At 42.3% G+C, this 23,581-nt stretch overlaps 1 protein-coding gene across 2 annotated transcripts in view; it reads left to right on the forward strand.

Annotated features, from left to right (window-relative positions):
* Positions 1 to 23,581, forward strand: part of VEPH1 (ventricular zone expressed PH domain containing 1) — a 4,140,519-nt gene that overhangs the window by 3,980,486 nt on the left and 136,452 nt on the right. For both annotated transcript variants that reach the window (XM_044070483.1, XM_044070484.1), the window contains exon 13: positions 5,592 to 5,728. In XM_044070483.1, coding sequence (XP_043926418.1) covers positions 5,592 to 5,728 — 137 coding nt within the window. The remainder of the gene's footprint in view (positions 1 to 5,591; positions 5,729 to 23,581) is intronic.

Here is a 23,581-nt window from a genome sequence, read left to right on the forward strand (position 1 = left end):
TGGAGCTAGACAATTATACCAGTTTATTATGTGTTTGAGATATGGATGCCAAGAAATGTACCTCAAAAGCAAAGTACTTCATACTGCAACACAGCATAGTATAGTTAAATGATAACGCTAGTTTATATAAACTTGGAGCTTTATCAGTTTTCTTCCATTCTAATAGGGCTACTGTCATCCTTCCTGAAGTTTTGATTTCTTATGCTGGCCTTCTATAAAGACAATAATTTGGACATGCTGGACTTTACAGAGTCTAACAATCAACTAATGTACATGTAATGTATTTGCTTTAGGCCCCTCAGAGATTTCCTTTCTGCAAATCACCTGTCACAGAAAATATTGTTGTAAAGGGGAAAACAATGTGACACTGCTGCTAAACAAGTTAATTAGAATATGATATTCCAGAGTCCCTGTTCTAAATATAGTTACTGCACCCTCCATCTTCCAGTAGGTAGTTTATGCACCAGCAGGACCATCTTTATGAATCTCAGATATATTGACCAAAATGAAAAATATATCTGCAGAACCGAATAAATATATTTTCTGACATGACTCACTATTTTTGGAACCATGACTATTGGTCATTTTAAGACAAGTACTGCAGAATTAAGCCATCTGTATTGCATGCCATGATAACAGCACAGCAGAAGAGATGCTATCATAGTTACAGATATGTGTGGATTATTGTTTAAAGATCCCTGAAAATGGCAGGCACAACAAGTGCAAGCATAATTATCGCATTAAAGTCTGTATTCTTAGAACAGGGGATACTGGATGTTCTCATACCTGACAGTAATCTGCAGTGCACAAATCAGGAATCCAGAACAACTGTGAATGAATGGGATTTCAGTCATATAATGTCCAGTCCACGCTATCCTTAGTCCAGTGGACAAACAGAAAGATAACTAGACAGGAAAGACTTTAATGAGAAAGAGATGTAACAAAACTTATGAGAACTGTCATTTCTTCAACCTCACCCTACCCACAGGGTTTATCGATAAGGTTCTTTGTCAGCTTACTATAGTCTTCTGCTGACATATTTGCCTGCTGTCCCTGACTAACTAAATAAAAATAAATAAAACTGTGGTGAACTGAGATTCTGTATGTTTACTTTGTGGCTGTTGAGTGCACACCTTAACGATAACTACCCACAGGCTACTGAAGTCCAATTAAAAATTCCACATTGCTGGCAGTAATTAATGTGACATCCACGTAATATCCCACTGAACTGACACTAAAATATTGTGACACCTGGACTGTCAACAATAATGTGACATCTCACAATATCTTGGGTCAATAACTAAGGAGCTTCAATCCTCACTACTGACTCCATTGTGAGACTGCCACTTAAACAGCAGTAATATTCCACAATGTTCCCCTAACAGCACAACAGGAATGCACTCTATAGCCTGGGACTGGAATGTATTCTTCTGTCCACCCCAAATATAACTCCTTATCACACACTTCAGAACAATGTGTCCCAGTTTAAGACCTGTGCTACACTCACTCTTAAATAGATTAAATCTCGCACATCCAAACACTTCTGGGAAAGCCTGACACATATTTCCAGCTGAGTCCCTTCCCCAAAATAATAAGGTGATGCACTGCCACCATTCAGAGTGTCCTCATGCCCTTTTAAAGGGGTGTCCCATTATGAAAATTAGATATTAAAACAAATAGTAGAAAATGACCAAAGCAGCCAGGCTTTCAGAGTGGCCCAGAAAGTTATCAAGGCAAGAATAAACACTCTCAAATCACTAAACAAAAACAATGATTGATCAGCCACAATGTAAGTTAATAAAAATATTTAATAATGAACAAAATTATTAAAAATATAAAAGAGTAATTTTCAATAAACAAACAGAACTGCATCACCAGGAAAATAAAATCAAAACTGTAGGATAGAAATCCAACATTCAGAAAAACTCTAATTTTCCTACTTGACTAAAGAACACTGTCCCTGATCTAAACTAAATTACTACAACAGAGCAAAGGCAGGTTTACAGTTGTTGGTGAGTCCTTTCAGGTATCTACTGCACAGTACATCTGTAACTGTCACTGCTGTTAAAACTGACAACTTGCCTCTGTAATTGACAACTGTCTTCAGCAGGTTCTTTTATAGACTAGCCTGTCACAACTGTTCTAGTTCTAATTTCCATTTCATATTTTGAAAATCAACCAACAGCTGTTTACTAAAGTTCCTTCCTATCTTTCTGCTTCTGACAGTAACACATAGCAACTGTCAACATACCAACGACATCATCTGCAGATCCGCTGAATCTGAGACAGTTTGCCTTTAGAGTCTTTTTTTCACAAACATGAGCAGTTAGAAATGTAAAAGGATACTGTTCAAATTGTTAATACAGATGACAGTATCTAATTTCTTCACAGTACCCTCTATGAATGTAACATTGTAACTAGAAGGGTAGTGCAGGGTTTAGTGCTAAACCTTCTTCTGTTTGGCATTGATTTTGCAAACACCCAAGCCAATAATCCTGAAGTATGGTTGTCTATGTTTGCTGATGAGTGCAAGCCACTGATACTAAACTTCTCCTGAAAGGGCTGGAATATGCACATACTTGCATAATAAACATGGTGTCAAGTTAAAATGCATGTGCAGCATAGCAGCATTCGACAAAAAAAAATTCCCAACTTATATGTTAGAAGTGGTACTCCCTATCATACAGATATTATCATGGGAGAGCTGGGTATGTGGGCAACCCTTTCTCATTCAGTTATCGTGGTTCCACCATAGTCAGAAAATCCTTCTATGTGGCCCAGCTAATTTCCAAAGGAATATATTCAAGAGCCAAAGAATCTGTTTTAATTACTGCACTCTTCCTGTATTATAAGTATAATGCATACATTACCCCCTTTGGTATGTACAAATACAATTATATTGCTCAACTGGAAAGGCCCAAACAATTTTTAACTAAAACAAAATAAAGGCCTTAAATCCTTTGACTGCCCTGATAGATTAGCACAACTCTCTTCATACTGAGTAGCTTATCTGTGTCTCATTTCTCAAGCCATGAAAGACCCAATCGTATCTGAACTCCTATGTTTTTACAAACTCAGTGGCTCTTCCAACACCTATACTACAGACCTAAATTTACACCAACAAATAAACAAGACTATCTGGAGGGATAATTTCCTGACTCTGTCTCCCCAGTCTAGGGAATGTTACCACTACAGGTCAAGAAAAGTACTACTCTGTGTGCCTTTAAAGTTAGGCTTGATGACTGGAGGAGTAGACATAGATTTACTCTGAGGTCATCATGTAAAGCTCTATTTAAATTAAAAGGATAGCACTTTTAAATGCTTGTAAATGTTGGCAAGAACATTGTGTGTCTACTTAAAGGTGCATGTCCCTAGGCTTCCTTTGGTCCCTGTGATCGGTTGCTTAGTACTGTTCCTATGTCCCACTGTTCCCGTCTTACAATTCTGGAATATAAGAATACTTCAGTGCAGGGACTCAGTCTCTCACCAGTACAACTATCGATGTGTACAAGGCTGTAAAGCAAACTACCTATTGAATTAAAGTACTGAAGCCTGATAATCAACACAAAGTAAAGGAAGTGCTAAAATGAAATCAAAGGAAACAGAATCAAGATGGTAGATATACAGAAAGCTAGCTAGCTAGATAGGTTGGTGGACAGATAGATAGATAGATAGATAGATAGATAGATAGATAGATAGATAGATAGATAGATAGATAGAAAGAAAAGACACAAATGGATGAATGGATGGACAGGCGGGCAGGCAGATATACATTTATGTCAGCCTTGGAGCCCCCCAAAAAGATGGAATAAGAACACATATTTAGTATGTAATACATTGGTTACATCATCCTAATGGAACTAAATAAACCAAACAAGATCTACTTCTACAGACTTTAATGGAAAAATACCAAAATATAACTCATTCATAACATACCCGTAAAATATTAAATCTGACCACAAAGCAATGAATATATATATGGGTCTACTTCTGATTGTCGAAAACACACTTTCTCGACAACCAGAAGATCAAACCCGTTTAAGTAAAAGTGCACTAAATCAAAAGTGCACTTTCACAAAAGCCGGTTCTCCAAAGCACATTACAGTGGGGATAAGGAAATATATGTTTTTCCCCACTGTAGTGCAATTTCAGAGTTAGTATATTTAAGTAGGGGGGGACGGCACAGCGCCTTACATGGGGGGGGTGCAGGGGGGGACTTGCCCCCCCTGCAAAATACTATTTAAAGTAGTGTTTTTCTTGTTTTTTACTGGTTGGGAGAACCAGCTTTTGTGAAAGTGCACTTTCAATATAGTGCACTTTCGCTTTAATGGGTCTCAATGTTTCTTGTTCGAGATAGTGAAATTTCGATCAAGAAACATAGACCCATATATATATATATATATATATATATATATATATATATGTGTGTGTGTGTGTGTGTGTGTGTGTGACTTCAACAGCCCTTTGATTGACTGCTGTATGATCAATGGGAAAAGCAGAAATGTTTTGCTGATCCTTACAGCTTTGCACCCCTAACTTAAATATACCTTAAATATACCTACTTCAAGGTCACACAGCAGTTGAAAAAAAAAGAAGACTGTACTGTTGTGAAACTTGTTTTGCTCCTTTTCTGTCAATGATGTTTTTTCCAAGTATAATTTTTTTATAGTTCTGTCACTTGACATACACATACACACACATACAATATATATAGATATAGATATAGCTATACAGAGGTACGGATTGATACAGATATAGGTATGCATAGCTATATAGATAGACTGCTATAGATATAGGTAAGCAGATTAAGGATGAGAGATTAGAACTGTAAGGGCAGAGCCACCATATTGGTAGGTGCAGAGGGTAGATATGCACATTGGAGATAATAGTTTTCTGTACTGTTATACAATATGTTTTTATACAAAGTTTAGAGCTGCCAGTTTTTGTAATTTAGATGCTTTGGTTATGAGCTTTTATGGCTTGACTAAAAGAAACATGATGTTTCATTTCATTACACGCTTTTTCCCTTGTTGATTTTTGGACTGTGAACCATAGTAAAGCTACTCCACTGTAAATCTCCAACAGATGGCATACCTCTGCTTATGGTCCCCTTATATGTGAACAGCATAACTGCCCATGTGCTAATAATGTCATTATGACAATTATCATAGGCATGCTGAGCACTAGTGGGGTGAATGCCACCCTTGAGAGCATACATTCACAGCAGTCATGCATCAAATGTACTTATTTTCTTTACAGTTGATGGGGCAATGCCTGGAGGACTAAAAATGCTAAATCGACTGTATGTGGCATGCAGAAATGAATAGCTGTACTGAACATGGAAGGAATAGCATAGTAGCAATGTAGAGAAAATAATTGGAGAGAGCTAAAATGTACAGTAATGCAATTACACCACCAAAAACAAAAGACAGAAAAAGAAAATGAGGGATAGATATTCAGTTGCATGCTACTTTATTCTGCGCATTATATTATATAAGTAAAGCTTCCTATGTGTTATAGTGAACTACAAATTTCCTGTCCTGAAATGTGCTTCAAAGACATGATAATAATTGCTTCCTTTTCTTTCCTAGTTGTAAATCTGGAAGGCCAGCCACTAATTGAAGGCAAACTTAAAGAAAAACAGGTCCGATGGAAATTTATCAAGAGATGGAAAACACGTTACTTCACTTTGGCTGGAAATCAGTTACTGTTTCGCAAAGGAAAATCAGTAGGTGTCTTTTCAGTTGTTCAGAATAAGTAGAAAAATCTGTTCTGTAACTTAGCTGTAATAAATTATTTTTAATAGGAAGCAATGAAAGGAATTTTAAATCTGCTGTGCTGCTGTACTCTGTCCAAACAGGCAGTCCAAATATCAGAGAAAACACATTTCTTCTACCTCATAAAGTAAAACTGTGCTGCAGAACAGTATATAAAACCATAAACTGCTCAGTAATTAATTTGTTGTGACAAAATTAGCATTTTGCAGAAGTAAGCATAAAGACTATCAATGATAGACAAGAAAGAAGGTGTAAGACTGCTTCATTTATTGACTGATCTCCCGAGAGGTTAAACTGTAATGTGAGTTGACTCAGTCTCAAAGGAGGCTTCTTACTGTTAAAGGTATATGTGTATATATTTATCAACATTAAGGAATGGGTCATGAAACTTCCATCATGAAAGAATCTTTGTTCTTCTAGTATTTTAGTGAGTAGTGGGTAAACCTGTGTATTCTTTTACACTAAGTTTAAGGTCAAGTAACTGTTGAGAAAGGATTAATCCACCAAATATGCCAAAGATGGATTTATTGTGTACAAGTAACTGAAAAAAATCATTATTCCTATCAGGAACTGCAATTTTCAACTGACAGGATTTTAAATTTCCCTAAACTTTATCAGCCTCAGAGGTGATCACATTTAGTTGGAGGTAAGTGGGGGTTTGGTGGAGCTATGCTATCAGCATAAAAGTGCATCTTTTCACTCTCTGCATTGCTCAAAGTTTTCCCATAGTTTTTCCATCGCTTCCTATTTTAAAATGCATAACCTTGTAATTTATTTTATTACATATCAATTTATTATAAGTTTTTGCAGTCAATACACTCTATAATACATTTATTTGACTACTATTCCCTCTCATTTTGTGACTATTGCCCCAGCCTTTGTGCCATCAATATGCAAGTGTTTTTTGGACTTTGCATTTAGTGTAATTGCAGCACAGTTATTTAGCATTTAGTATTAATGTCTCAAAATACTTCTTTTTCTGCCTTAGTATCTGCCTTGAGTACCTTCTCTAGTGTCAGCATGTCATCCCAGTGAATGCATTTTTATGTTGTGTTGTGATTTATTCCAGTATCCTATAGAAATGCTGCAGATGAATTGGTGATTCTCTAAATTATCTATGTTTGTGAGTTTGTAATGAGTGTGTGTGTGCAGGTTAACATATGAGCCATCAAAGAGGCTTTTCTCAGGTCATGCTTTGCCAAAAATACAAGGTCAAAAACAGGGAATTGGAAAACCTATAAAAATCACATTTTTTTTTTCAAGGGGGCAAGCTCCCCTGTATCCCCCCGATGTGAGATGCAGGTACCCCACATCCCCAAAAATTATAGATACAAAACTCCAAAGTTAGACCAAAGTGGAGAAAAGGGGAAAAACTTTGGAAAATGCACCACTGGCTCGTACAATACAATATACTGCGATGCATCTCACTGTAACAAATTGTTCGCAGTGAAGCCACATTATAGATGAATTAGCAATGACTCATAAGTGTACCATGTGTGTGTGTATGTATGCAAATGTGTCTGTGTATGTGTCCTACAATGGACTGGTATGTTGTCCAGAATTACTGCCCACTTAGTACCAAGATAGGTTTCTGCTTTCCTGCAACCATAAATAGGGGAAAGTGACTAATGGAAAAAAAATGAATGCATGAATGGGTAAATAAATGAAAGTTTAAGATGTCAGTATCTGATAAAATATACAAATAAAAGTGGTCCCAGCACAGAAGTCTTTATTATTCCACTTGTTTTTGATGTTTGCCTGACATTTGTTTCTCTAACCCCCATTTAATTCTTCTGCTTTGACTTCCAAACTCCAATTAACTTCACCATATTAGATCCCATACCATTGCAGCTCATTTCCTTTTCTACATATGATCTGAGATTTACAATATCAGAAGGCTTGCAAAAATTTGGAGACATCACACTGTCAGAGTTCCACCGTGGTGTCACAGTTATAGAACTAGAATGAATTGGACTTGTAAGAACAGTGCTCTGTGGCTGTATGAATCCACGCTAAGTGCTTGTGACAAATAAAATATTTGTAGTGACCTCAAGGACAAAAACACTTTGGTTATGTAATCTGGAACTTTCTAGATGCTTTTTCACAAACACTTTTTTCAGTAAGAAAGTAGTTACCTTTTAAATAAGTGTTATAACACTTCCCTTATGAATGATCAAGTGATACAACACTTCCCCTACAAATGTTCAGTACATGATCATTTGTAAAATGTTTGCTTGACTGCAGTTGATTGAGAACAGTCTATGTCTATAATCTACCCAAATGAACTTGAAATATGTCATATCTATTTCTAATAGATCTTAAATTCATTTAAGTATAGTCTGATTTAAGTATCCATGATATGCATAAGCTTCCTTGCAGTATTCTGTACATGTAAGTCATACCTTAGTGATGATAACACCATCCTTTATGGGGTCTATATTATTCCAACGAAAACTCACTTATGCAAAACCCGTTTGAGCGACACATAGTGAGCGAAAGTCTCAAATATTGAATAACAAAAAAAAAAAACTTAACAGATGAAAACTATCACTAACTCTTTAAATGTATATTGATAAAAAGCTTAGAACTGGGTTCACTCATCCTAATAACAGAATTCTTGTTTTTTCCTCAAAGATGAGAAGCATGGGGTTTTAGACATAGTCAATGCTACCTCTTTGATAGGCTGAAGTGGATAATGCTTCATTTTCATCAATTTATTAGACTCTTGTGGATCTGTGCATATTCTGACCATGTCCTGCTTCATTACTGTTATTATGCCATTCACCAGCATAGTTAGTTCTGTCTAATTATGATTCCAGCTGACTCCATATACTTCAGTTCTTACTCTGCTCCAGCCTTAAACACAACAGGATTCTACTAGGAACATGAATCGCAGGAAGACTGCAGGGGAAATCTTTACATGATACTCACCCTTCAGATGTCATAAGCTGTCAAAGACATAATTTTACTTCATCAGCATATCATAAATATCCTATAAAATACACCATTTACTCTGTAACGTATGCTTTTGTACTTAAAAGTGAGCACGAATTTCTTAGCTAAAATTGGTTTTGTGGCAGTGAATTCACGACTCCAAAGATTTTCACTGAATTGTGCACTTTAATTCTACATTGGACTATCTTCATATTGTATTAACTTGACAATCACTCAGTCATTCAATAAAACTTTTTCTGTGACTGTTTTGCAGTCATGCTTGTATATTCTCACAGAAGGGACGCACAGCTTGTCTGTGGATGTTTTCACTATCACATTTTGCTGCAGAAGTTGTCATTAGCCATCTGATTTGCATTGCATTAATGTTCTTTACTGTAGCTTCTTTGCACATAATGTTTAGTTGTTTTAGATGATTTCACATTTTCAATACCTTTAACATCCTTCTGAGTATGACACTAGCATACATGCAGTCTTTTACAACTTACTGTATAAATAAATTATTCTGCCAATGCCTTGTTTAAAATATTTGCTTTGCCTTAGTCCACCTGCGGGATTCACGAACCCTCCGTGTAAGAGTTATAACTCTTACACGGAGGCTGCAGTTAAACGGAGTGATATCAGCATGCTCTGCTTATTCATGAGAGCATGCTGAATCACACCTAAGGCTAACACGGTCCATGTAAGACAGTAGGGGGCGTGTCCGTAGGCCGAGCCCTGTAAGCGGACATGCCCCCAGAAGAGTAAAAGTGCCCAAAGTAAACACCCACGACAGAGTCCATGGAAATGTGAATAAACACAACACAACACATGCCCCAATAGACTACGAACATAAAATGTAAACATGAACATCTCATAATTTTTTTTAAATTGTAAAGATGTTTGCCCGTGAGTGCGCTCGTTTGCACGGGTGTGCCCGTAGCGCAGCCACAGTTAGCAGTCTGTGGGAAAGCATATAAGAACTAAATATGCAAAGTAAGCCAAGAAGCAATAGCATAGCAGTAGAGATGTTGGCTGAAGAGCAGGCATTCATGGTTCAAGCCCCCACAACACCAATTTTTATTTTTAGCAAAATAGGCACGAAACAAGTCCCTGACAAACATGTACACATAAAATCACATTTTATGTAAAATGTAATAAAATAGCCCATTTATAGTGAAGAAATGTGAGGTAACAAAACAATAAAAAATGCCAGATGTGCCCATAGCTGAGCTACAGTTTAACAGGGTGAATGCATCTGCCCATAGGTGAGCAGTGGTTTAACTGGTGCAAAATGAGTTCCCGTAGTTGAGCAGTGGTTTAACAGGTGCAAAATGAGTGCCCGTAGGTGAGCAGTGGTTTAACACGCTGAAACTATGTGCCCCTAGCTGAGCTGAGCGTAATATGCGTGCTGATAGCCAAATGAGGCTTAAACCAGTGTACCCCATTTGCGCGGAGCTGCGCACCGTGCAAACAAGCTAACCGACGGGCAATGTTGAGCAAGCCGTATCAAAACTGCCTTTACACAGACACACCCCTCAGCTTGTCTAGACAGTCATAAAAAATAAAAAGTAGTGGCCAGGTTCGAACACAGGATACCATACACCATAGTCAAGGTACTGAACCACTAAGCCATGACAGCAGTACCTATAAATGCAATAATAGCAAATATATAGGAATGAATACAAACTGGAGCATGACAATGCAGGTCTAGTGAATTTGATACAATTCCAAAATGGCCAATCACAGATATGTGCGGGAAAAACGGCCTGTATAAGCCCCATAGGCGGGAATACACAGCATAAATGATTGTAGAACTGACTTGCAGCCAGAATGACAGGAGTAGGTGAGGGTAGTTGCTTTCGAGCACAGAGATGGGGCGTTGAGGAGTCCAGGTACATGGTCTGGCTCCTAGTCCACAATCATGAGGCCCAACTCATGCAGGACCAGGTCCTGTGGGGAGCATATAGGGCTGAGGCATGGGACCGGTTGGCTCATGATCTCACCAGTGCCACAGGGATTCCAAGGACTGGTGAGCAGGTCTGTCACCAGCATGCGGACCTGAAGAGATGCAAGCAGGACCAATTGAACCTTTGGATCCAGGAGGCCCGGCAAATGCCCAACGCCCCACTACTGAGTAAGTTACATTTAATTATGTATGTAAGAAATTAAACTAGCTGATATTATGGAGATGTGTATTCCAATATTACTTCATTTATATTACAGCTGCAGGTATCCTTTCTGTGAACCGCAGAGCCTATGGCAATAGGCTGGTGCGGTTGCACCACCAGGCAGGTCAGTAATCCACTCCCAGTAACTGTAAAGAAATATAAAAGTATGACAGTTAGCAAAAGAGTGCAGTGTAGTCACTAAGTAATAAAATGTGCAATTAACAGTGTAAAAGTGTTTGCAAGTATTGCTTGATTACAAAAGTGTGCTGCAGTCTGTAATCCAAACAGAAAAATGAAAATGTCTGATATAAATTCTGAAATAAAGATGCCCCACCTCTAAGAAAATAGTACACAACCTGCAGCAGGCTGAAAAGTACAGCTGCAGAAGATGATGAAATCACATGTGTGAAATATATCCCTGTTGAAATACTGAAACATGACAGAAGTGAGACTGCAGGAAAGGATTGTAATAACTACAGGTAAAACATGTCAATAAAGCCTAGAAGTAAGTACCATCCTGAATAGTAAAATGAAAACAAGTGAGAGAGTGTGAGAAAGTGTCATGAATCCAGCAATACAGTAGTAATAACCCCTGAATAAAGTATACTGCAGTCAGTACAGAATGAAATGCATGTGAGAATCAAAACCAAACAGCGAAATCTGTTCAAAGTGTTGCCGCATCTGGAATGTGTATCCCAAAATCTGGATATGTTGCTCTCAGTCTGCAATATGCAGATAGTATGATTGTCTGATATACCAAACATCCACACTTGTCTATAGCTATATAAAGCAAATGTAGCAGGATGATGTAGCTGAACAAAGCTAGATATGAATGTGTATGAAGAACAATAAAATGTATATTGATGTTGCAGTAACAGTCCTATCACCAAGTTGAAGTAGTTACCATATAGGAAACTGTAGTTAGAACAGTAGTGTGTATATATGTGCAGCTATTAGAAATGTACAGCATATGTATTGGTATTTGAAGGTGTTAATATTATTTTCTTCACCCAACCCTATAACCACATATAACCCAATCCAGCAATACAGTAGTAATAACCCCTGAATAAAGTATACTGCAGTCAAGACAGAATGAAATGCATGTGAGAATCAAAACCAAATGGCGAAATCTGTTCAAAGTGTTGCTGCATCTGGAATGTGTATCCCAAAATCTGGATATGTTGCTCTCAGTCTGCAATATGCAGATAGTATGATTGTCTGATATACCAAACATCCATACTTGTCTATAGCTATATAAAGCAAATGTAGCAGGATGATGTAGCTGAACAAAGCTAGATATGAATGTGTATGAAGAACAATAAAATGTATATTGATGTTGCAGTAACAGTCCTATCACCAAGTTGAAGTAGTTATCATATAGGAAACTGTAGTTAGAACAGTAGTGTGCATATATGTGCAGCTATTAGAAATGTACAGCATATGTATCAGTATTCGAAGGTGTTAATATTATTTTCTTCACCCCACCCTATAACCACATATAACCCATTCCATGTGAAAATGGTATGTGCAATCACAATTAACACCCCTGGACATTTGTCCTGTTGGGTCATATATATTTGCATGTCCGTTGATGCATCTGCCCTGTTCATACATCCAAACCTGATGGCCTGTTGCCATAAATCAACCCTGCATGTTGTTGGACTGTGTATTGCTGTTCAAATTATGCATGTGTTATGCTCGCTGTTCAATGGTGAGAATATGTGGGTGTTTGGTTAATGGGAATACTAATGCATGCTGTTACAACTAATTGTGAATGGTATTATATGTCACTAACCCAAACTGTCATGACATAATGCAAAACATAGGACGACAGGGAAGGCGGGTTCCAGCGGACCCACCTCTCCCACCTCAGCTGGTGAGTGCACCTGGCACTAGTGCCCAGTCTGGACCCTCCTCCGGTGGCCCTGTGCCACCTGTGGGTGGAAGCGCTGCAGGGGATGGGGCTCACCCCCCCTCTGCAAGCGTGGCCAGAGGAGAACCACCACTCACCCTCCGTAGCGTCCGGACTGTGGTGCGTAGGGAGATCCAGGACTCTGTTCTTGAGCCCCTACGCCAGCTTCAGGCACAGGTGGCACAACTTACGGGTATGCCTGTTGCCCGGCCTACACAGCCCCCAGCACAGCCCCATCCTGGGCAGTGAAGGAACAGTGGCAACTGCCTATGGGTGGGGATATCAGTTCCACTGTTGCCATCTGTGGGATCATGGGCTCTGGATATCCAAACCTCCATCCCTATCAATTGTGTAACCCCCCCCACACGTGTCATACACCGCCCCTGTATGCGTCTTATTTGTCTTGTCTGTTGACCTACCCAACCTACCTCCCCAGCTATACCAACTTCCTTCACCTGACATACCACTCTCACCTTGAAAAAAAAAAAAAAAGGGCACTCTGTACCCACAAAATAATTACGCCCCATACATAGCTGCCCATTCCGCACACATGTCTGCTGGACATGGAAACTATCAATTACAATTGGCTGTACAACAAGTATTATTGTTTTCCTGACACCTCTCTCAAGGGTGGAAGGTTTCAAATGTCACACCAAATTACATACATATGCACAGCTGTTGCTGATGAAGAAATGGGCAGCTATGGGCCTTACCTACATCCCTCCTGCAAATCCCAAGCTTGTTTCCCTACTGTCTTACCCTCTTTGTGACCCCTTTTTCACCACTTTCCTGCCTCCCCATTTTCATTTCTTTCAAAGAAAATAGCACGGGTGTGCGCCAGAGTAAGCACTGTTAAGCGGTTGTAAGCGGGTGTGCGCGATGCTGAACACCAGTGCACATGCGTGACCTCCGCACAAACCAGCGCTAACCCGGTTACAACTGCTTAAAAGTGCCTTAGTCACTCTGATTGACAGGTCCTGTAGTCAGTTCAAAAGCAAAATAAAATCCCACTGTCAGACCCGAACCCAGGACCTTGGAAACAGTAGTCTGTATGACCTACCACTAAGCCATGCCTCTTATACAAGAACATTGTGCTAAAATAAATATAACATGTAATAGTAGGGATGAATGTAAAGGGAATATAGGATGTGTAGTACACAAAGCATGTCATTTAGAATTACTGTCAAAACTAGTGGATTCCCATAATAGTAGTGTGTGAACAGAAACAGCCATGCTAGTTGGTAGCTTGTAGGTAATAATGTCAGTTAATGTACATATATAAATGTATGTATATCTACATATATATATATATATATATATATATATATATATATATATATATAGTTGCAGGTGTCATTGTGCATACACACTTACTACAGGGGAACAGGAGAGAGGAATGGAGAAATGTGAATCTACAACACAGTCTGAATCATGAGAGAGATACTAACCTTTACACTCACAGAACAGTGTCCACAGCATAGCAGCATGGTCCCCGCCCTTACAATCTGAAAGGGCAATGCCTATCTCACATACCCTTTTATAGCACTGTCCTGAAATCACAGTGAGAACTGCAATCAGTACACAACTGGCTGCATGCAATTAGCAAATGCTGGCTTACAACTGGTGCAGAGGCCATCACATGGACCTATGCAGATACCTACAAAAGCACCCTGTATTAACACTCCACACATGCAATACGTTCATTGCACTGTCTGGAAGCAGACAGAGGGAGAGAGACAGACAGAGACAGAGAAAAAAAAAAAACACACGCTACACACTGTGAGTCTAAGCTGTCAGCAGTGACAGTAGCAAGCCGTGCCAGCAGCAGCAGGATGCAGAAGCAGTGGTAACGCAACCAGCTGCGACAAACACAGGTAATGTAAAGTAGCAGGTTAATAGTCTGCATACTGTGAACCCTCCAAATGTGTCATAGGTCTGTATCTATAGGTATGTCCATGTGATATCTTGTGTGTACGTAGTTCCACCAAAAGGGGATGACTATACATTACATGTCAGTCAGTGTTAGGCCATGATCCTGGCAGCAGTTGTCTGTGCGTTGCCCTCTGCAATGGCTGTAGTGACTGTTTTGAAAGGTCAGCCAGGTTCAAAAGGCAGGATCAGCCCATCACAAAGGCAAACTGGCTGGGAACAAGTGTCTGCAGGTACCCAATATTACTGCATATGCGTCCCATACTGAATAATTCCATAGCTTAGCTGACCAGGCTGGTTATGCATATGATGTGGTAGTTCCCAGGGTCAGTAGAGGTGCCTCCTTAGTGGTGTGGGACCACTGTTGCTGTATGCCAGTGTCCAGGTACATATCCTCTAGTACAGCCAAGATTAATTATCAGTCTTATATGCGGTTGTATGTCCTCTTGGAGTGCATGTAGCACACATCCAGGGATACCATCAGGTCACAGTGATGCTGTGTGTTCTGCTTTGCTGAGGGTGGCCCACACCTGGACATGTGAGATGATAGGGAGGTTACATACAGCTGTGATAAGTATTTCAACTGGTGGGGGAGAAGGAGGGGGGATACGTGCACCAAACCTGTCTACAAGAATGTTGCCAATATCTGTGTGTTTGGTGAATGTTAAGTAGGTGTGTATTAACGCAGAGCATATCTGAGGCATTTGGTCCATATGTGTACCATAACTGAAGAAGGCCTTGTGGTTATCCATAGTGTTTGTGGCCATTTCCCTCCCAGAGTAGGCCGTGGCTATTGTTATGAGAGACCGTAGCGTAGTACCAGTGCTGATCACAGATGCCTTCCCTTAATGTGAATTTGCTCTGTCCTGCAGTAGCCTCCTGCTATTGTTATACAATCTGCCTCTGGCTGGGGTCCATCGGACAGGATGCCTAACCTTTGTGCATAGGGTCTGGGTTAGAAATGTGTGTGCAAGTTCCATGCAATCTGTGGGATGTCCATGGTAAGCATTTGCAAAGAGGTCAGCAGTGTGGGTTGTGGCTTCCACTGGCCCAGTGTGCTGCATGGATACCATCTCAGTCCTAACAAGTGAATAACTGTCTAATCACATACATATCAAAGTAGTCTACTGTGCTTGTGGTGGTGGTGGGATATGTATATCCAGGCCGAGTAACTTGTGTCCACATCACACTAGTAGATGGCGTCCCACATACAGTACCTTGGGATGAACCCCCAGAATGAGGTTGTGCATTTGACCTGTCAGTGTGTGCTGACCGATGGGGCATGCTACTATGTTGTGTGGAATGTGGCAGGTATTGTTGCGCAGGTGTTGGCTGAGCACTGATATCTGGCCATGTACTTGTGTATCCACCACGAGACACACACATGCAACATATGGGAGTAGTAGTATATCACTACACATGAGTATCATGTATAGTATGTTTGCCATATATTGCTGACATAGTCTGCTGATATCCTGTTTGTGTTCTCTTCCAGGGAGATGGCGCGTCAGCGTAATCCCACCTACTCTGCAGCGGAAGATGAGGAGATACACCAGAGCCTGGTGCGGGGGTATGACATACTGTTTTCCCGCACCAGTCAGAATCAGCAGGAGAGGGCTGCACTGTGGCAAGACCTTGTCCGTAGGGTAAATGACATTGGCACGCATAATAGGACATATGAGCAGGTACGACATCACTGCAGTGATTTAATCAGAAATGTCCATCAGTGTGTGTCAGATATCCACAGGCAACAGGTTGCCACAGGAGGTGGGGTGGCCACACATCCCCCCTCACCAGACTGGAGGGGCTACTCCTAAGTGTTGTGGCTCCAGCCCCGGAACAGCAACAGCAATACACCTGCATCACGATGGAGGCTGGATCCACACAGCAGCACGACATGGAGCATGCAGGTAATATGCCATATGTGCACTTGACTGTTCTGTACACTGTTAGTTTATGCATGTGTAAGGTGTGTCCGTGGTATGTAGCTGTCATCATAGTATGTAATTGTGCATGTGTGATATTGGCAATATCAGCAGCTGATGTGTGAAAGGCAACTGGTGTACTACTGCACTGTATCATATGCAGTATCAATGGCACAGTTGTGCCCACTGACATTAATCTCATCATTTCTGCAGGTCCCTCCAGGGTTACAGCAAGGCAGGCCATCCATGCTGGTGAGTGTGTTTAACAATACCTATAATAGTCCTGATAGTGCTAGTAACACTAGTGTAACTCAGTAGTGCTCTGTGTGTATACTGCGGGGTGTGCATGTGTGCATGTGTGCAGGTGTGCCTGTGCCCATGTGTGCATGTGTGCAGGTGTGCCTGTGTCCATGTGTGCATGTGTGCATGTGTGCCTGTGTCCACGTGTGCATGTGTGCATGTGTGTCTGTGCCCACATGTGCATGTGTGCATGTGTGCATGTGTACACATGACCACATGTGCATATGTGCATGTGTGCATGTGTGCATGTGTCTACATGTGCATTTGTGCATGAGTGCATGTGTCCACGTGAGCATGTGTGCATGCGTGCATGTGCCCACATGTGCATGTGTCCACGTGTGCATGTCTGCATGTGTGCATGTGAGCCTGTGTGCATGTGTGCATGTGTGCCTGTGTGCATGTGTCCACGTGTGCATGTCTGCATGTGTGCCTGTGTCCATGTGTGCATGTGTGCCTGTGTCCATGTGTGCATGTGTGCATTTGTCCATGTGTGCATGTGTGCATACGTGCATCACTGGTAACATTGTGTGGACACTGTAAACTGTGTTTCCTGTCTTCCTCCCACAGGTTCTGGTGCTGCTCTGGTGTCCTGCAGCAGGGAACCTGAATCTGGTTCCACAGGTACTGGTAATGATGATATCTGTGTAATGGTACAGGAAGGTGTGTCAGGGTCCGCCATTGGTCAGCCAATTGACAGTACACAGCTGTCAACCCCATCATTGCGCACAGTCATCCTGCCGGTACATCCTTTGTCACCATTGTCCCTAGGTGATGGACAGGATACAGTGGGCATTGACCAGGGTAATGTGGTATCTGTGGCACATGCTTCCCCACACAGCAGCCATGGGCAGGGTCCTGCGATGGTACCACACAGACAGTTGCCCATGGGTTCTCGTGGGAGCATCCATGGGCGTACTGCCTCTGGCAGACGTGCCCAAAGAGGTCTGTCAATCTCAGCTATGTTTTGGGCTGTCATGCAGGCACAGTCGCATATGGAAAGGTACACCAGACAGGGTCTGAGGGAGCTGAGAGCATGTCGCACAGCCATGACTGACAGTATACGTGACATCGCGGATGCTATCCATAATTTCACCGATGTCATAGACAGACGTTGTGGGGACATATTACAGCAGTTCCACAACCAAATGTCCATGAGTCAGGGCAATGGTGGGTGGTTGCGGCATCGACATGGCCGTATGCCAGCAACAGCAGCAGCTGGTAGTCGGCGCGGATGACAACAGGCCCACGCACACCCCCATAGTGCCAGCAGCAGCCCCAGCAATGCTGGGTCTGTGCTGTCATCGGAACGCCCCAGGAGACCATGTGCACGTGGCTCGGGACAGTCCCAACAGGGACCTGTGTCCAGTCAACACACTCCCGCTTCTGATGACAGTAACTAATCTGGCTTAGTACTGGATACGGTCCGTAGCACCTCTGCCAGGCACAGGTACCGTGTCCATGCCCACAGACACTGATCTGTATGACCTGCCAGGTGCAGTCTGTGGCTGTCCACAAACCCCTGTATATGGCAGCCATGAGGTGGAACTGTGTGCGTGCATACACACATGCGAAATGTTAACACCTAGGACGACCACATACACGCACACACTGCACCAACAGTGCCCCACCCTGTACTGCTGTCCCTCACCAACACACATACACACACATGTCAATTGGTGGTATCAGTGGCAGACTCAGGCATACCTAATTCACACCCTGTGCATATGATGACACTGTGCCACCTCCTGCAATCTCCAACATCATTTCGGGAACAGGTAAACACGTTGCTGATGCACAGGGTGACTACATAGAAGTGTATCAGTAGTATCATGTTGGTAACAGTACAGTGTGCTGATATGACTGTGTGTATATCCCAGGAGGCCTGATGCAGTAACCATATGAATGTCCTGAATTGTTATCTGCACCCATAGTACGTACCAAAGTGTAACAGCTGCACATAATTGCATGCCGGTGGTAAGGATGTCAACAGATAGCCACATACATGGGTAGCACAGGGGGGAAGCTAATGCAAGTAGTGAAATACAATGATAGACATGTACAGTAATGGTGTCAAGTTGCCCACAACGACTATGCAATGTGGATGTTTGCGCATGTTGATATGTGTGCAGTACCAATGTAATCCAAATCACAATTAACTATGACATAATATTAGTTCTACCATGGGCATCTGCGCTGTGAATTCCTGGGTACATGTTGATGGTGCCTACATATTTGCATTGTTACTTACTGTTAGTGTTACCCCTTCTTTGTTGTACAATGAACTACTTCCAGCCCTGCTTACTGTAGCTTTGTTTGCATGCATGTTCACTTGTGGTTCCCTGGAACACTGCTTACACCTGCAATGCAGAGTTACAGTGCTTCTGTGGACTCCTAGTGACATCTGCATAGCGTACGATACATATGTCAAGTTTACACATGACAGAACGTCACTGTCCGTCCTGTTCGCATGTACATTGCCTGTGACACATTGTACATGTCTTACCTGGCATTTACCCACATGTGCAGTCATATATGCCAGTGCTATGAAACAGTAGCAGTACACCCACACATACACACATTCAGTATGTTGTTCCCCATTGGCCCTATGTGTTGGTACTCACCATGGCAATCACACTACTAGGGTAGCATGTGCAAAGGTAACCTGTGAATCACCTCTATGGTCCAGTTGTGGTTTATGTGAGTCATGTGGCAATGTCACAGCTGCCACATGTATGCAGTCAGCCATCACCCTTGGCCAGGAACGTACAACACATGTGTGGGATGCCACTACATAGCCAATCTGGGGATTGAGCTCTCTGAACCCAGTAATGCCATACCCTGTCAGGTGGCATGTCATATTACAGTGACTACAATACAAGTCAGACATAGACACGCGCTGACAGCATGCTGAACACACTGGGGCATATGTGGGAACTCAGAATAGCATCCTGCCTGAGCATCACACACCTCCGCAACTGGCACACAGGCATATGTTCCATCAGAACAGAGCACATGCCACACATGGCACACACATCCCATGTGCCACACACTCACAGCCTGTAGGGCTACACAACACATCTGCTACAGATGTGTCAGGTACCTGTCTTGGGTGCTGCACTGGGGTCCCGCTCAACAGGCTGTATCTGGTGAAGGTCACAGTGATATGCCTCAGGTGCAGTATGGTCCACCACAGAACACATGCATACAGGTCAGTCAGAGGCATGGACACATATGACTCACTCATTGACCATGCCACTATGGATGACCTGAGACATACCTCCCTGGACTACATGATAGGGAACATAGAATGGATCTCTCAGCATGTGGCATGGGCCAGTATGAGCCTGATCATGGTTGCCAACATACCCTCACCAGGTATGCTACCACTATATGTAGGAAGGGTGTTGTATGTCTACATTCTGATCAGTCTCTAATGTCATTCATAGGGTATCCACTGGCTGTCAACGTGTACTTACATGCTAGGGAAGCCACAATGATGTGCAAGGGTCAGCTTGCACGTGACACCCATGGCCCAATGTATATTGGCGAAGCTCCTTGATACACACATACTGCATTATGCTGCAGGACATGGATTACATAGCCACCCCCGCGGGTATCACACAGGTTAGGACACTAACAGTGCTGCTACACAACACCAGCAGTGTACACCGCAAGATGCATGCACTGGACACTGTCCTCAGCACGGTGAACTGCAATGTCTGTGCAGTACCAGAGTCCTGATTCATGGCTCACAGGTGCAACCCATCACTGCCAGGTTATGCCTCATACCATGCCTGTCATCCCCTACACATGTAACACACATGGACAGGGGGTGGTATCCCAAGGCACCACAGATACACACACACCTCCAGGTTGTTGGCACAGCACAAAACATCAGGGCCTAATCATGTGCAGCTAACAGTGTGTCGGACTGCCATCTGGTTCATAGCCTGGCACATACAACCCTCCCATACACAGGAAAACCACCTATCCTCCATAACAACACTGGCAATATGACAGTCTCAAGAACTGTCTTTATATGGCTGGACTGCATCCAGCCAAACACTGTGCGTGAGCATTACTGTAGCTACAACACACTAGTTGAAGGGTCCACAGCATGTGGTCACTGAATTGTAGTGGAATGACATGTTACCACTCCCACAACAGGTAGGAACATGCAGTACCTGTACATTGACTACATGTAGACTATATGGCCCAGACCAGATGTGTATCCCCTGCTGTAGGTATTTTACCATATACACCCACACTGTATAGACACATACCGCGTGCGGCCCCTGCACAGTAAGACACAGTCATATTGTTATATATTGCAAATACCATTTATCCACTCGAGGCATGTGTCAGACATGGTAACTACTGCAGGCCACAGGTATTTATGTGTATGTGTCACACACATGCATCATGTGTGCAATGCCATTGCTGGTTTAGGCAATGGCATGCATTGTTATGCGCAAAGACCCATACAAGGTCATAATGTGTTACACAACCACACATGGCAGTTGTGGGTTACCAAAACATACCTATCTGTACTCTGACAATGGTAATAGACCCAGTAGCAGAGCGCACTATTGGCATTACTGGCCAACTAGCCCTGTTTGGCTGTGCTGATAGTGTGGTGACATCCCCTATGTTTACTGGGGGAATATGCAGCATCTGATGTATTGTAGTATTTGCCAAAAGGATCTGTTTTCTCACACTTGCATCTAAATACACCCTACTACCCCCCCACACACACACGCACACTTGCCATTTGCAGGATTCATACCCCTACCTAGCTAAGTCATGACACGGGAGAAAGACGCATTAGCGAAGCGCACTATTCGGATTACTAGATGGTTCCTCTTCTCTGGCTGTACTTATAGGGTGCTGACATCATCAGTGTTTTGAAAGGATAATGTGCATCAGGTAGTGTGATCTCCTGATTGCCAAAACTAACATGTTTTTCATACAGAAATGCATACACACAAACTCCCCACATTGAAACACACACACCCTTGCCACTTGTAGGTTTCAAACCCCTACCTAACTATGTTATGACACTCGAGACGGACGCATTAGCAGAGTGTGCTATTCACATTACTGGGAGGTTTTCCTTCTCCTGCTGTACTTATAGGGTGCTGACATCATCAGTGTTTAGAAAGGGGAATGTGCATCCTGTAGTGTGTTCTCCTAGTTGCCAAAAGGGATATTTCTTTCATATAGGCTTACACACACACTAACCCCCTCCACACACACTGAGCATTTGCAGGATTCAAACCCCTACCTAACTATATTATGACACTCGAGACGGACACATTAGCAGAGCGCACTATTCGCATTACTGGGAGGCTTTCCTTCTCCTGCTGTACTTATAGGGTGCTGACATCATCAGTGTTTAGAAAGGGGAATGTGCATCCTGTAGCGTGTTCTCCTAGTTGCCAAAAGGAATATTTTTTTTATACAGACTTGCACACACACTAACCCCCTCCACACACACTGAGCATTTGCAGGATTCAAACCCCTACCTAATTATGTTATGACACTTGAGATGGACACATAAGCAGAGTGCACTATTCGCATTACTGGGAGGTTTATCTTCTCCTGCTGTACTTATAGGGTGCTGACATCATCAGTGTTTAGAAAGAGGAATGTGCATCCTGTAGTGTGTTCTCCTAGTTGCCGGAAGGGATATTTCCTTCATACAGACTTGCACACACACTGAGCATTTGCAGGATTCAACCCCTACCTAACTATGTTATGACACTCGAGACGGACGCATTAGCAAAGCGCACTATTCGCATTACTGGGAGGTTTCCCTTCTCCTGCTATACTTATAGGGTGCTGACATCATCAGTGTTTAGAAAGGGGAATGTGCATCCTGTAGTGTGTTTTCCCAGTTGCCAAAAGGGACATTTCCCTCTCACAGACTTTCACACACACAAACCCCACTCACACACACACTGAGCGTTTGCAGGATTCAAACCCCTACCTAACTATATTATGACATTTGAGGAAGACGCATTAGCAGAGCACACTATCTGAGTTAGTGGGCATTTGTTTTGCACCTGCAGTATTTATAGGGTGCTGACATCTTTATTTCTACAGAGGTATGTACATGTAGTACTACCTGTCAGGTGGGGGATAGCATATATATGCATTTGCAGCCACCTACGTCAGGGTCAGATATGCACATCGCACTGGCAGGTTATGTTCTGTACCATGATTTGTGACCACAGGACCTGTAACACACAACACAACCAGTCCAAAACACCACACCCACATCCAGGACACACACTTAGCTTCCCTGGGAACAGTGCCGGGATATGCAGGTGTTCACATACACCATTCCAGTTGTTAACATCAGGTGCAGGCATATTGTGTGTGAGAACTACTCAGGCCTCTACCACTTTACCCTACAGCCACTACAATTTGTGGGTCCATGTGCTATGGCAGAACCACACACCACAGCCACATGGGGGAATACATATTGCACCTGTCCATCTGCAGCGTGGGTACTCACTGTTCCACACCAGAGGTAGACCATCATTGTTGATATCTGACCATACCCACCTTTCCGTGGACATACATATCCCATCTCCACCCCCAAGCAAGGTTGTCACTGCACACAAACTGTAT

This window comes from Protopterus annectens, chromosome 4.part1, assembly GCF_019279795.1.
Source record: "Protopterus annectens isolate FY-2018-M chromosome 4.part1, PAN1.0, whole genome shotgun sequence".
Lineage (NCBI taxonomy): Eukaryota > Metazoa > Chordata > Ceratodontiformes > Protopteridae > Protopterus > Protopterus annectens.